Source organism: Ailuropoda melanoleuca, chromosome 2 (genome assembly GCF_002007445.2).
Source record: "Ailuropoda melanoleuca isolate Jingjing chromosome 2, ASM200744v2, whole genome shotgun sequence".
Classification (NCBI taxonomy): domain Eukaryota; kingdom Metazoa; phylum Chordata; class Mammalia; order Carnivora; family Ursidae; genus Ailuropoda; species Ailuropoda melanoleuca.
The window spans coordinates 165,400,297-165,415,815 of record NC_048219.1 but is presented as its reverse complement, the minus strand read 5'-3'; the positions used below and the strand labels follow the sequence as shown (position 1 = coordinate 165,415,815).

General features: G+C 42.6%; 1 protein-coding gene and 1 long non-coding RNA gene across 6 annotated transcripts in view; one reads left to right on the top strand and one right to left on the bottom strand.

The window, feature by feature from the left end:
• The window catches only part of AOX2 (aldehyde oxidase 2), an 80,887-nt gene that overhangs the window by 23,260 nt on the left and 42,108 nt on the right, over positions 1-15,519 (bottom strand). For 3 of the 4 annotated variants that reach the window (XM_002915840.4, NM_001304852.1, XM_034641111.1), the window contains 7 exons: positions 13,939-14,026; positions 10,552-10,638; positions 10,172-10,363; positions 7,740-7,967; positions 3,854-3,949; positions 1,940-2,068; positions 203-277 (listed from right to left, as the gene is read on the bottom strand). In XM_002915840.4, the coding sequence (XP_002915886.1) occupies positions 203-277; positions 1,940-2,068; positions 3,854-3,949; positions 7,740-7,967; positions 10,172-10,363; positions 10,552-10,638; positions 13,939-14,026 (895 nt within the window). The remainder of the gene's footprint in view (positions 1-202; positions 278-1,939; positions 2,069-3,853; positions 3,950-7,739; positions 7,968-10,171; positions 10,364-10,551; positions 10,639-13,938; positions 14,027-15,519) is intronic. The other variant, XM_034641120.1, reaches the window with a different exon arrangement.
• LOC117801120 overlaps positions 1-15,519 on the top strand; it is a 36,794-nt gene that overhangs the window by 14,886 nt on the left and 6,389 nt on the right. The window lies entirely within an intron of this gene.

The window sequence follows — 15,519 nt, the reverse complement described above, 5'->3', positions numbered from 1 at the left end:
AATGCTGTTCCCCGGGCTCTCTCTCACGCGTACCTGGTATACAGCATGGAGCAGCTGCTTCGGCCTTTCATGATCCTGCCCTTTTGCAGAAGTCCACTCTTAGAAAAACTGTGTGTGGTGTGGCTATACACTGCCATGATGCTCTCGGCCCTGCTTTGGAGTGTTTTCTCATTTGCCGTCACAAATAGAGGGGAACACTTACCCAGTCTTCCCATGTACCTTCTGGATTTTTCTTAATGATGGGCTCGAGGCGTTTCAGAAGGATCTGACAAGCATTCTTGAAGGGTAAAGAAGTGAAGTCTCATTAGAGAAGTGCCCAGTGGTTGGGATTTGTGTGGGAGAATAGTAATCGATAATGTTGGTAAATGTTTATGGAGTCATTGATACTGATACGTTGGGAACAGTTACCGCAGGGTTTTTTTTTTAAACCTCCCTGGTTCACTTCCTATGAAAATATGGGCTCAGCTGAATTTCTATTTTCAGGTCCCCTTTCTATTTGTGCTCTTAATTCCTTCTCTTTTTCTACATTTTTGACTTACACCTTCTTTTGTATTTTCCAGCCATTAAAATCAAAGGAACAAAACATCTTATTTTCATTCTAATTTGTGCTTTCCAGTCTGCAACAATAACATGCCAATATCCCTGTGGGTCTGAAATATTATTCAACTCTCTGTCCATCCTTCCATCTGTTTATCCATCCACCATCAAACTACTGTAATGAAGGCCTTAGTTTTGGGTACGAAGTGAGAAGATAACTAAATTTTTCTTTAGAATAATCTGCAAAGTTTCCGATCCTTAACACAGATACATAAAACTCTAGAAGATGGGTTAATGCTTAGTTTGGGTTGACAACCCCCATACACACTGAGTTATTCCTATCTTGTGTTTGATCCTACCCAAAACTGGGTCTCAAGAATTTGAAGTTTCCTACACATTTGTTCTGAGTGAAAGAGCTTCTGGTTTTTAGCCCCTAACAAGTGTCTCTGTGAAGATCAGATGGATTTGAAAGTCCTTTTGGTTCCTTTTGGTAGCATAAGTGCAGTGTTCTGAGAACATGCCTCTCACCACACTCGAATGGAAAAGGTAGACAATTTATAACAGAAACATGACATCACTTCAAAGGTACCCATGATCAGATCTCTGAATTAAGGAATATTGGAGCCATAGTCTATTCTGAAAAAGTGAAAATTTAGCAGTTTTTAAAAATATCAGAAAATAAGTACAAAGGATAGGCATGAGTGCTGTGGTAAATTGCACTGACATAGACACTTTAATTGAACCAGATCTACTTGGTGGGGTTCTTACTGCTTTCTTCTACTTACCTGCCTGCAGGAACTTGTTTGTGTCAGAAGAAACTTGCCCAACTCTGCATTACTCAGTACCCAGATTTCTTCTTTCTCTGTCTCCCAGGGACAGAGACTGCTTATTCACCAAACTCTGTTCTCCCCTTGTTCCATAGTAGCTGGGCCTATGGTGTACTCCTCCATATTTTCCCAACCCCCTCTGCACTTAGACGCAGCCTGGGACTTGTTCTGCTAGTGGATGATTAGTGGAAGTGACTTGCATCATTTTCAGGTCTGACCTCCATGCTTTTTCCCTGATGATCCTCAGGACAGCCTTGAAAGCCACACGTTGAAGGTGGAGGAATTGCCATTAAGCTCAGGGTACTCTAATGACTGGACGCTCCCCCTGGACCATTACGTGTGCAAGGAAGGGATTTTTGTCGTGTTTAAGCCACTGTATACTGTGTGTCTGTGTGTCACCTCAGTTTAGCCTACTCAAACTAACACACTCTCCCAACATTTTGGTTATCCCGAGATTATGTTTAGTGCCACAGATGACTTCTCTGAACAGCTGCTTGTGTCTGTATCCAGCAAAGAAAACCAGCGATATGGAAAAAGCGCTGAAGGGAAAGACAGACGACAGAGAGGGGGGGCACCTGAACGGCTCTGCCGTTGACATCCGAACCAATGGAAGCTGCCGTGGCAATTGTATTAGGCACTGTGGCCGTACTTGTTTCACAGATGTGCAGAGAAGACATGGGTATGTTTAATTCACGGCTGGCAACCTATGAGAAAAATCAGTATTTTCAAGTCCAGCAAAGTCTTCTAGGAAGATTTTTAATTTTTAATTAAAAAAATACTACCATTTTTATTACATCCATGATATCCTTGAAAGCTAAAATTAATGTGTTTAAAAAAATTAAAACCACTTTTTAGTAGAGCCTCATGCTGATTTTTAAAGTGTTTTCTTGGTAATATTCCATAATGGTTCTTCCAATCAAAGTTAGTGTGTTTAGGATGTGAAGGATTTCCTTTTTTTTCTGAGTTTTATTTGGTGGCAGTGGTAGGAAGAGAGAGAGTGGACTGACCGGTTCAGAGATTGGTCTTAAATCTGTTGGTATGAGCATCCGATGAATTTCAAACGACCTTGAGAGCCTGTCTTCTCTCTTGCCCTCATCCCAACCTTATCTTTCGATTCTCCCTCTTGCCTTCTATTTGTTCCCTCCTGTTTATACTCCTCTAATATTTGCTGTTCACTGTTTTCTTTTCTGTTCTTTTTCTTCCAGTTTCTCTAGCAGACACATGTGGAAAGAAAGATATTTAATCACAAAGAATGAAAAAGGGAGAAAGAAAGGGAGGGAAGGAAGGAAGGAAGAGAAAAAGCATTATTTTGGTTTCTGCTGTCTTTTAGTTTTGGCAAAAAGCCTTTCTCCAGATGTCTGCAGTTACGGACTTGTTCCCAAGCGCTAATCTACAGACTAATGCTGTTGTAGGATTAAGTTTCCCCAGAAAGAGGCCCCCCCCCAAAAAAAGGACAATTTTGTTGGTTCTTGGAGATAAAGAGCCAAAGGGAATGTATTGGGTCCCCTCCCTGGGAAGGCCAGGTGGAACCAGTGTGACATATATCTGCATCTAAGTCCTGGTCTCATCAGGGTCCTCTAGCTGCCTCTCACATTTGTTTTTCTTCCTACAATGGCTATGTTATTTCCAAGAAGAGGCGCTTCCTCAATGGCACAGGAAAAGGGAATGCTAGTTCTCTTCTGTCAGCGTCTACATCAGTCCCAGGAAAGGATCTTGGGCCTGGGCCTTCCGCCTGGACCCATCCCTGCGGCCAGTGGGTTTAGGGACCATCACTAGCCAAACCTGTCACCTGAGCCTCTATCTGTGGCTGGAGTTGGGGAAAGGAGGGAAATGGGTAGAAGGTACCAGAATTGAGGAGTCCTTTAGGCCTCTATGGAATGTAGGGGGTGTATTCCAAAGGAGCTAAGGGCCAGAGAGTCAAAAGCTGTAGATGTGTACTAGAATAATCTAATGAATTTGTCATAGTTAAATTTTTTTCAATTTAAAGGAGTATTCTTTTTTTTTTCTCTTGAGATCATATCTTCCTACTTTGTGCATATGTATGTGTGTGTGTTAAAATATACTTTAAAAATTATAGCATGATGGCAATTGATGACATGCTTGTCCTTACTTGTCCAAATTGTATATTAGCAACCTAATGTTGTTGTCCAAACTTTAAAAATCATGCATACTGGTCTCAAAATAGAAAAGCTGGGAAACTCCTACTCTAGGTAAAGCCTGCCTGGGACACCTACCACAGTGCTCCAGGGGCTCATTAGTGGTGTTTTCACTAACAGCCACCTCCACCCAGAAATCCTGGCCACGTTCCAGGACTATTTGTACATACGTGGGATTTCTGCTACCTCAGACATTCCATTTGATACCGAAGAAGTTTTTCAACCAAATAATCAAGACCTTAGGATTAGATCATCTCCCCCAAAATTAGTGCCAAATGTCAGTCATGGCGACAATGTAGGGAGAGATTAATGACTTAATTATATATAGCTTACCTGCAGCATTTTGGTGTGAATACCTTGTCCCAGTTCGTTGCCTCCATGTGTGACCAATACAGAGCCATCTGTGTAGATATGAACGAGGGCAGCTGCCTAGTAAAACAACCCAGAAGGCACAGCTCAGTGCAAGTTTAGTGAGGTTAAATATAAACAAATGAGGTAGTGAAACCCCAGTCTTACAGAGTGGGGAGGGTCAGAGAGGCAAGCTTTCCTGGTGGGATTCTGAAGCTTAGATCTGTTCTGTGCAAAAGTCACCTGTAAAGAACATTCCTATTTAGAAACCTGGTTTTATTTATTTATTTATTTATTTTTATTTTTTTATTTTAAAAAAATTTTTAAAGATTTTATTTTTTTTTATTTGAGAGAGAGAGAGAGATCATGAGCAAGTGTGAGTCGGGGGAGGGGAGAGAGAGGGAGGAGGAAAGAATCTCAAGCAGACTGCACACTGAGCATGGAGCCTGACGTGGGGCTTGATCTCATGACCCTGAGATCAGGACCTGAGCCGAAACGAAGAGTTGGATGCTTAACTGACTGAGCCACCCAGGTGCCCCAGGAACCTGGTTTTAATAAGAGCCCCTTTGGATACTCAGGAGTTATGAGTATTGGTTCCAACTATTTGAAATCACTCCCCTGCTTAAAGTCTCTGGTTGACCATTCAGCTAACTAATTAAACATTTGTTAAGTACTTGACACATGTTATGTGCCAGCTTGTGCTCAGCTCTGGATATACACAGATGAATAAGATGTGGTTCTTCCTCGACAATGTAGTAGGTCCCACTGTAATGGGGGGACAGGTTGGAAAACAAGTCATAACACAGTATGATTTGTGAGGCCATGGTGGGTATGGGTGGGCTCTAAATTCAATAACTGGTGTTCTTATACAAGGCTGTGTGAAGACACACAGCAAAGAAGTCCATGTGAAGATGGAGGCAGAGATTGGAGTGACATGGCCATAAGCCAAGGAACACCAAGAGACACCAGAAGCTGGAAGAAGCAAGGGAGGCTTCTCCTCTGGAGACTTCCGAGGAGCATTACCCTGCTGACACCTTGCTTTTGAACTCCAAGCCTCCAGAACTGGGAGAGCATAAATTTGTTGTAAGCCACCCAGTTTGTGGTACTTTTTTATGGCAGCCACAGGAAATGAATGCAGGGGGTGACCAGCTCTTCTGTGAGAGTCTCATGGAGGAAGGTCTCGTTCAGTTTTGTGTCCCATAGAGAACTTGGAGAAAGTCTGAATCACAGAGACACTAAATAAATGTTCATTGAATTGGACAAATGGAAATTTGGTATTTTTCATTCCAGAAGGAGGAGGAGAAGAAGGGGGAGGAATTAGGGCTTCAGTCGATTCTGTCTCAGAATGGTTTGGAGGAGCTTCGGGCCATCCAGGCTTCTAGATGCTAATAATAGTATTTATCATCATGGGCCTTTTGACTCCCTGTGACAGTGCTCCCCATGCGTAGTTTGGAGAGTAGGTGTTCCAGCTTTGTGAGTCATCAGCAGCCCCAAAATAACACATTTCAACTCCGAGCCTGCTAATTCTTGAGTGCATCAGTTTGGAGCTTGTGAAGAAGCTGGAAGCCTTTCAAATACAGCTTTAAAGTCACTGCGTGATTTAAGGATTTGTAGGTGTATGTGTGGCGAGGTGAGAAGTTGGCTCCGTGAATGATGGCAGAGAATAGACTGTGGTTTAGGTGAGGGGCAGCCATACAAGTGAGGGGAAGTGTTGTATAGTAAAAAATAAGTACATGGTCTTTGTCCCTGATTTTTGGCACAGAGGTTCAAAAATTCTTGGAATTTACTTTCTTTTGTATGCCCTTCAGATGATTCTTGGGAGAAGCCTAGACAGTTTGTAGGGGATGGGAATTGCTGCCAGAAAAACCAACCACGTGGCTAGAGGCTTCCAGCTTTCAGCCCCACCTTCGGACCTTCAGGGAGGGGAGAGGGACTAGAGATTGAGTTCAATCACCAAAGGCCAGTGATTTCATCAACTGCGCCTATGTAATGAAACCTTCGTAAAACTCACAAACAACGGGGTTCAGGGAGCTCCTAGGCTGGTGACCACAGCCACAGGCTAGAGGAGAGTGGCATGGAAGCCCCATTCCCCTCTCACATACCTTGCCCTATGCACCCCTTCCGTGTGGCTGTTCTTGGGTGGTATCCCTTATAACCAATTGGTCATAATAGTAAGTAAAGTGCTTTCCTGAGTTCTGTGAGTTGCTCTAGCAAATTATCACACCTAAGGGACGTGGGTAGTGGAAACCCCTGAATCCGTAGTTGCCTGGGCAGAAGTGTGAATAGCTTGGGCGCCCTACTTTTGCTGGTGTCTGAAATGGAGGCAGTCTTGTGGGACGTAGCCCTTGATCTGTGGGGTCCGTGCTAACTCTGGGTAGATAGTGTCAGAGTTGAATGGAATTGTTGCACACTCAGTTGGTGTTGGAGGATTGGTGCAGAAAAAACACAACATTTGGTGTCAGAGAAAAAAAAAAACCCCACACAGGCAGGTATCTAGAATGACTTATGCTCCAGCTGTTGAATTAGTCTAGGCCTGTAGGTGTAATGGTTAACCTTCCTGCACCTCTGTATAGAACAGGCATGCTGGACCTGAACAGCAGTGTGACTCCGGAGGCCAGGGAGTCTCATCCTACTCGCTGGAGGAGCCACAGCCCTGGGCGGTGTGTCTGAGATCTCCTGGGGGAGGGGTGTGGGCTGCCTTGGGTAACTACTAGTGCTCCAGGAATCCTGCCAAGTGTTCTACATTGATTAGCTTGTTGAGTCCTCATCAATCCTAAGAGAAAGGATTATTATTCTCATTTTGTAATTGAGGAAGCTGAGACTCAGAGAGGTTAAATAACTTGCTTAATATTACACAGCTAGTAAGTGGGCAGGGCCAAGGATTTCTCAGGTCCACCCGACTCCAGTTGCTTAGGGTTTGGGGGCAACTGCTTTATTCCCGAAGAAGGATTTCCTCAGAGAGGGCAGCTCTTGTGTGTGCATGTGTGTGTGTCTATTGGCTGCTGGTAGTTGGGTATAAGTGGGAAAATGCTTTCAATGCTATACACACAAGGGAGATCTGATGCATTTTTAGATTTAGATTTAGATCTAATGCATATAAGATTTTTCCAGTTGTGGAGTCTCTCCTTCTGGTGGACGATAATGGGGAGGCAATAACATTTCCCGGTTTTCTAAATAGCTTTCCCACATGGGACCCGTTGGGATTGCTGCGAACACTTGTCTGTACCAGTCCTGTGTTATTTAATGGACTCATCTAATTGCACCTTCCTCCTACCTTATGGATGGGGCCTTTGAGTGACTTGCCTCTTCCTTTTGCAACCTACCTGAAAGGATTTTTGGGCCACTCACCCTGGTTTCCCCATTAGAACTGACACAGATTCCTGGGAGAGATGGCTGGAAACAGCCAGCTTGGAAGGGCAACATGCAGTGACTTCTCTGCTTAGACTTTGGATCATCGAGGAGAGCTGAGGGGCCTGGGGCACAAACTGGGAGAGGCCCACTTCCTGCCCAAGCCACAACCCCCAGGCTCAGAGGGCTCTGCAGCCCAGGCCTTGTGGGCTCTCTTTCCCTTTGGCGTAAGGATGATTCCGGGTGCGGTGGGGTGGTGGTGGTGGTCACTGCTGTGTCCTGGCAGCCATGCCGGCAGCAGGGTTGCTGATGCCATTTTCTGCCACTGAGACATTTTTTCTACGGCACTGTGTTGAAGGAGCTTGCAGATGGGGGTTCTGCTCAGGGAGTTCTTTACATTTTTCCCAGGTGCTGGGGGAGGAGGGGTTAAGTGCCTGGGAAATGTGATCCTCTACCAAAGTCAACAGACAGGGCGAGAAGCGCATCTGATCTAAGGGTTATTTACCACGTGGAAAAGCCTTACCTGGTGATAGCTTGTTGCAGCAAAGCCGACTGAGAACTTCATGGGGATGATTGCCATGCCTTTCTTCTTCCAATAATTCTTCTTGTTAAACTCTTCCACTTGCATTCTTCTGCTGTGAAAGGAAGACTTGTCCAGACACTCATTCCAACATCTTATCAGGGTCTCAGGGCTGAACGCTTGTTTGTAGATGGTTTTATCAACCGTTTTGTACATGTTTTTCTCCCTAATCTGCAATGGGTAGGAAGTTGAGTCAATAGTTACAGTAAGACAGAAACTGACTGCAAAAGAGAGACTTGAAAAGCTTCCCCAGTAAAACACAAACTTTGGTGGGAAGAAGACAGGGTGCTTCTTCTTTCTTTGAACAGCGTGTGCTTTTGCAAAAATAGTGGGAGTTAGGGATGCCTGGGTGGCTCAGTCGGTTAAGTATCTGCTTTGGCTCAGGTCATGATCTCGGGGTCCTGGGACTGAGCCCCATGGCGGCTCCCTGCTCAGTCCCTCAGTCCCTCCCCGCCTCTCCCCTCCCCTCCCCGCTCATGCTCTCTCTCTCTCTCTCAAATAAATAGATAAAATCTTTAAAAAAAATAATGGGAGTTATTTCTCATCTCTTCTTCAATGTATCAATCAGGGTTTCTCCCTCCTGAAAGAGGAGGATAGTGGTAGTAACTGCCCTAGAGGGCAGTAGGATGGAGGGGCTGAGGGAAGCAGAATCTCCTTTTTTCCTACAAGGTTCAGAGGTTGAAGAAGAGTTGGTAGATTGTGTATCAAAACAAGGATGTATTGTCATAACTGAAGATTTGTTCTGGTACAGAGGAATAGCACTGTGGCTAGTAACAATAGCAGATCTACTGTAAGCCTTCTAATTGCCTCTGGAATGTGTGGTCAAATCTTTTTAAAAAATGTGTTTGAATATGGGGTGTCGTATGTCCTGGAAGCCTGTAAGACTTGACAAAGAAGGAGAGCCTACTGAGATATGCTCAGGAAGTCTTCATTCTTCCCATTTCACTCTAGTAACAATAAAATAATTATCATGATCTTTAGTAACATTGGAATAATACCATCCAGTTTATGAAAACAAATGTTTCATTTGATTCTTGCAGGAACTCTGTGTGGTGAGTCATATCAGCCTTGTTCCATAGATAAGGAAACCGAACCACAAGGAGGTTGCCTTTCCTTGCTGGAGCTGCTCCACTTGCCTGGATTACCTTCCTATTATCTGTCCCTATTATTCTTCGAGGTCTATTGTAAGTGTCATCTCCTCCAGAAAGTTCTTGCTGACTCTCCTCCCCCCAAGCCAAAGTGATGTCTTTCTTCTTTGTACTCCTAGAACACTTTATGTGACTTCTCTTAGGATAACTATGGTCTTTCTTGTACAATGTGTAGGTGTTCTCCTGTGTGTATGAAGTACCCTGACAATCACAAGCCTGGTGGTCCTCTCTGTTGATCTTAGGAGCCAAGGGGTTCAAAGGACAATATATTAAGTGTGGCTTCTGGAGCAGGAGACTAAAGGGAAAAGAAGTGTAAAAAGTAGGCTAGGGTCTGATTGAAATGTGTGAGGGCTAGAAAGGTGTTATTAATAATTATTTCAATTGCCAGTGACTGCCTCTCTCTGGCCTGCATCCTGTCTATACTGTGCACCTTCTAGGATGCTGTACAAAATAATATTTTGGGGGGCATGTTTTGGCAGTATAGCTCTCAAAAATTTTCATATTGGCAATTCTATAGATTTATCCTACAGATATATAAAATAGGGCAAAAATACATCTTTATTTTGGTATATCTGTACCAAGATGCTTTTTGCAACACCATTTTAATGGCCAAAAATGGGTAACAACATAAATGTGTATCATAGTGGAGTGGCTAAATAAATTATAGTTAAGTCCCTATTACATAATATTATTCAGTTATGAAAAAGAATGAAGTAGATTATTCTAGTGACACAGGAAGAGAGCCATGACCTACTGTCAAGTAGAAAAAGTATGATATGCTTATCATGGTCCCGTGCTGGTAAATAATTCTCTCTCTCTCTCTATATATATATATAATACATCAATGTTTGTGTATGTGTGTATGAATATAGAGGGCTGGAACAATAAACATAGAACTATTAACAATGGTAACCCTTGACCAATAGGGATGATGGGATGAAAAAGGGGATGTTCACTTTTTATTTTAATTCCCTCAATGTGGTTAGAATTTTAAAAAGAGTAATTATTTTTATAAAAACTAGAAAAAAGAAAGAAACAGAAAGTTGTTTGCATATGGAGGTAGAAAGATAGTGGAAAGTCATTTCTTTCAGGTAGCACTTAATTTATCTCGAATTCTGAGCCAGGGCTAATTTGAGTGGCTCTTCTGGGGTCTTTCCTTGGGTAGCTAGTTCCCAACCTCATCTGATTCTTCACCAATCTTGGTTATGACCTTGATTACAACCTTACCTTTTCTGGCAGAAGGCCACATTTGGCTGCCACAGCTGTGATGCAAGATTCTGTTATCAGGGTTCCTTGTGGGAAGCCAAATCCGCGAAAGGCTGTGTTAGATGGTAGATTTGTCATGCATGCACGGCCCCGGAACCTGAGGTTGCGGATTTTATATGCATTTTCTAGCTTTAATATAAGAGATTCTGTTACCTAAAGTGAAAGGAGATATTAATATATATTGGACCATACTTTTTTTCCCCCTGTAAAAGTCAAGTACAGAGTCTAACTCCTTGTGGAACTTGGGTAAGTACTCGAAGAAACATGCTCCACGAAGAAGCATCTAGAAATTCTGCATTCTACTCAGGGTGAACGCTGGTGCTGGCTTCTGATGCACATACCAGCTCAGAGTCATCCAGCATGCATCCTCCGTTGACAAAGCACTCGATGTCCAGAGCTTTGATTCGCCCATTGTTCATGAATCCCACCTGTCACCAAATGAAGGACATTATATGATCTGTCTAAAATTTACAAGCCACGTTTAAGTCCCAACCCAACCCTAGGATGGAGTGGGATTGAAGGCAGACTCTGCTCCCATTTGCTTGGTGGTGTGCCACCCCTGGCCATCGCTTGCCTGACAAAGAAACCTCCTCTGAGCTGAGTTTTGCTGAGCCCTTCCTTTCAAGGCATCATTTTCTGGCTTCGCAGTCAGTATGGAATTCCAAAGTTCTTGCTTGCCTCCTGGTGTATAATTGCTACCCTCTTCTTCCTTGTTTCTTGGAGTCTCCTTCACTTTTTAAAAAAATATTTTATTTATTTATTTATTTAAAGAGAGAGAGAGAGAGACAGTGCACCCACATGACTGGGGGGTGCAGAGGGAGAGGGAGAAGCAAACTCTCTACTGAGCAAGGAGCCCCACAGAGGTCTCATTGTGGGGGCCTCAATCCCCCTGAGCTGAAGTCAGTGCTTAAATGACTGAGCCACCCAGTCATCAAAAGTCTCCTTCACTTTTTACTAGTTTTCCTTCTAATTTAGTCTATAGTTTCTCCCCCTTGTGGAAAAGTCTCTGGAATTCCAGAGTGCGTGGGAATGAATCAGTGCATCTCGTCATGGGAAAGCTTGGGAAGCTGAGGCTGGGGAATGGACATGAGAACAGCTGCTCTCATTTTAGGGAGCTGATGAAGTGCTTTGTGAATAAGGATGTCACAAATGTGAGCTAGTGCTGTTGTTCTTACTGGGACTCAAAGGAGCACCTTGTATTTTTCTGAAGTTGCCACTCCCCTCCCACCCACCTAGACCTGCTGGTCTGCATAGCTCAGGTTGAAAATTTCCCACTTCTTGTTGTACTTCTACCAGAAAAGGATTGGCCCTGGTCTCTTTGCCTTTTTTTTTTTTTTTTAAGATTTTATTTATTTATTTGACAGAGATAGAGATAGCCAGCGAGAGAGGGAACATAAGCAGGGGGAGTGGGAGAGGAAGAAGCAGGCTCATAGCGGAGGAGCTTGATGTAGGGCTCCATCCCAAAGTGCCAGGATCATGCCCTGAGCCAAAGGCAGACACTTAATGACTGAGCCACCCAGACGCCCCCCTTTGCCTTTTTGAAAATGGGCACAACTATATGGCTATTATCATCTATGGAGATGTTGGATAACAAAGCAGAGCACTTAGCACGTGTAGAAAAATCCACAAATTCAGAGTTTATCGTAATTTTGACAAGTGCTAGGTTGAAGTTTACCTGTGACTTTTCATGAAGAAAGGATTGCTAAGCAAAACAGTATAATAGGGGCGCCTGGGTGGCACAGCGGTTAAGCGTCTGCCTTCGGCTCAGGGCGTGATCCCGGCGTTATGGGATCGAGCCCCACATCAGGCTTTTCTGCTATGAGCCTGCTTCTTCCTCTCCCACTCCCCCCGCTTGTGTTCCCTCTCTCGCTGGCTGTCTCTATCTCTGTCAAATAAATAAAAAATCTTTATAAAAAAAACAGTATAATAAATAAGGTAGTAGAGAGAATTCTTAAACTGTTCATAAACTTTTTAAGAATTTCAGAAGAACCTATTTACACATAAACATCTATTATGCTAATTTACAAATAGCTCTTAGCAAAACTTTGTTAGCTAGGTTTGAATGAGGATCTCTGTCTCTATATTCATATACATACACACCTCTCTCTCACCACCCACATCTTACTATATTGGAGGTAAAATTATATTTCTTTAAAAATAAAGTAAAATTTGGATTTTCCAAAGTCTATTTCCCTCATTTTAATTATACTTTACATTACTATGATACGTTACTATAATTACCAAAATATTTACAGTCTAGAACCTTCTTAATAAGTACTAGTACTGAAACAGTCTCATAAATGCAATATGAATAAAGCCTGATTTATAACTCAGGCCAAATCTGAAGAACTCAACAACTACCGTAACAAAACACAGTGCCATAATCCTAGAATGTGCCTCTACATTGTTCTTGGTGCGAGAAGATAATAGTAGTTGCATTAATTTCTGTGCATTTGAAGGCAAATAAAAAATTTAATGGCCAACTGTGGTCCTTTTCTCACTAATTATAAAAATTACTAATGCCAATGGAAGAAATAAAATGGTGCTGTGGTATGGCTTTAGTAATCCAGGAAATATTATACTTTAGTAATCTAAGGCAATGACATCAGGTAGACTATAAGCAATTCCCAGATAAAACGTCTTTGATACAGAAATATTACATTAGAACTATCCTAAAAACTCAGTCACAAATTTGAAAAGTACTGTTGTTGTCAACTATATGTTAATAGTATTTTTTTTTAAGATTTTATTTATTTATTTGACAGAGAGAGAAACAGCCAGCGAGAGAGGGAACACAGGCAGGGGGAGTGGGAGAGGAAGAAGCAGGCTCCCAGCAGAGAAGCCCGATGCGGGGCTCGATCCCAGAACACTGGGATCACACCCTGAGCTGAAGGCAGACACTTAACGACTGAGCCACCCAGGCGCCCCTGTTAATAGTATTTTTAATGGTGTTTATGACATAGTTGCATTAAATGCAATGAGTGTGGTTTGAAACAATTTAAAATTATTTCATTAGTTAGTGGATCCTTTTTTTCCCATTTGCAAAGATCTTTTGTGACACTTTCATTACAACTTGGCAGAAACACTTGGAAAAATGATTTTGTAGTTAAAATGGTAAAATTATTTCCAAACATTTCAACTGCAAAATATTTTTTCTTTTTTAAGATTTTATTTACTTATTTGGGAGAGAGAGTGAGTGAGAGAGAGAGAGAGAGAGAGCGCACATGAGTGGGGGGCGGGGAGGGGAGTTGGAGAAAGGGGCACAGGGAGAAGGAGAAGCAGACTCCCAGCTGAGCAGGGAGCCAGATGTGGGGCTTAATCCTGGGACTCCAGGATCATGACCTGAGCCGAAGGCAGACGTTTAACCGACTGAGCCACCCAGGCACCCCTACTACAAAATATTTTTATAGTCAAGAAGTTTTGTTGTAACAAGTGCTTATAGTTTATTTCATTTTTTGTCTTTGAGGAAACACTAACGAAAATCTTACTCATTTAATAATTTTTTATCATTTGAAGTTGTGTTTTTATCATTCAATTTTTTCATAACCCATACTAGATTTACTTAAAGTTCCTCATAACATTTATGAGTATTCAAATACATAGCATTTTCATTTAATATTTTAGGTAAGATTATTGTTTTTAGAATTTAGCAAAATCAAAATAATAGAAAATGATAAAACCACTCAGATAAAATGAGGTATTTTAATAATTTCATCTTTAATACTCACTTTATATTTTCCAAATAATGGGTGTCTTCCCCCAGTTATTAACATATCATCTTTGCGATCAAGAACAAGACGAATGGGATGACCAGTTCTAAAGAAAACAAATCTTAGTCAGATTCTCCACCCATTTCATCCACCTATCCATCCATTCCCCTATTCATCCATCTCCCCATCTAACATCCACCCACCCATTCATTCAACCCCTCATTTAACTATCTATCCACCCATCCATCTATCTACCTTTTTACCCATCCATCCTCCATCCATTCTCCCACCCATTTATCCAACCATTCATTTAACTCTCTATTCATCCCATAGATAGTCCCTGAGTGCATGCAATGAGCTCGGCACTGATCTGAATTAACACGCGACCAAATTACTACTGCCTCTGTAGCCTATAACTCAATGGTTGGAGATCTAGCTAAAGTGATCAATGTCACATGCCAGTTAACTTGTGTTCTTTTTTTTTTTTTTTTTTAAAGATTTTATTTATTTATTTGTCAGAGAGAGAGAAAGAGAGAGAGAGAGCACAAGCAGCGGGAGCAGCAGGCAGAGGGAGAAGCAGGCTCCCCACTGAGCAGGGAGCCTGATGCAAAACTTGATCCCAGGACCCTGGGATTGTGACTTGAGCTGAAGGCAGACACTTAACCGACTGAGCCACCCAGGCGTCCCTAACTTGTATTCTTACGGCTTCAGATTTGATGCTTACCCAGGTCCAGCCATTTTGCATATCCCTACAACTAGTGACAAAAGAGAAATAATGGGAATAGATAAAGGCAAATTTAACAACACAACTACAAAAACAAGGCCAAGTACTTGTCCTTAGCCTGCTGAGTTTAGATCTTCATTTCTACCCATGAACGCTACTCTGTTGGCCAGGTTGAGCCCTTGGGTAGTCGGAGCTTTAGCCTTTCTGTATCTCTAGGGCAACGGTTCCGGACTCTTTGGATTGCAAAAGAATCATCTGGTAGGTTGGTGAAAATGCAGATTCCTGAGTCTTAGTCTAGGACTCTCATTCAATACGTTAGGGAGGTGCCCTAGAATTGGCATTTTTTTTTTAAAGATTTTATTTTTATTTATTCGACAGAGATAGAGACAGCCAGCGAGAGAGGGAACACAAGCAGGGGGAGTGGGAGAGGAAGAAGCAGGCTTCCAGCAGAGGAGTCTGATGTGGGGCTTGATCCCATAACGCCGGGATCACGCCCTGAGCCGAAGGCAGACGCTTAACCGCTGTGCCACCCAGGCGCCCCAGAATTGGCATTTTTCTCAGTGATTCTTATGCAGGTATTTTCAGGTATGTGTTGAAAACTACAATTCTGGTACAAGATTTCCTGTTTTTTTGCTTTCTTGTGTTTTTGTTTTTGTTTTTTTAATGGTGGAGACTACCTGGAGCATCAATTAAATGGAAAGTTTCTGGGTCCATCCCCTGGTGATTCTGATTTGGTGGGTCTGGGATGGGGAGGCAGGAATTTCTATGGGCCTGGGAGAGTCTTATTATGAAGAGTTTGAAAACCCTGCTCTAGGAACTACTAAATGCATGCCAGATGTGTGCTAAGGCAGGGTTGTAGCTTAAGGCACTGGTTC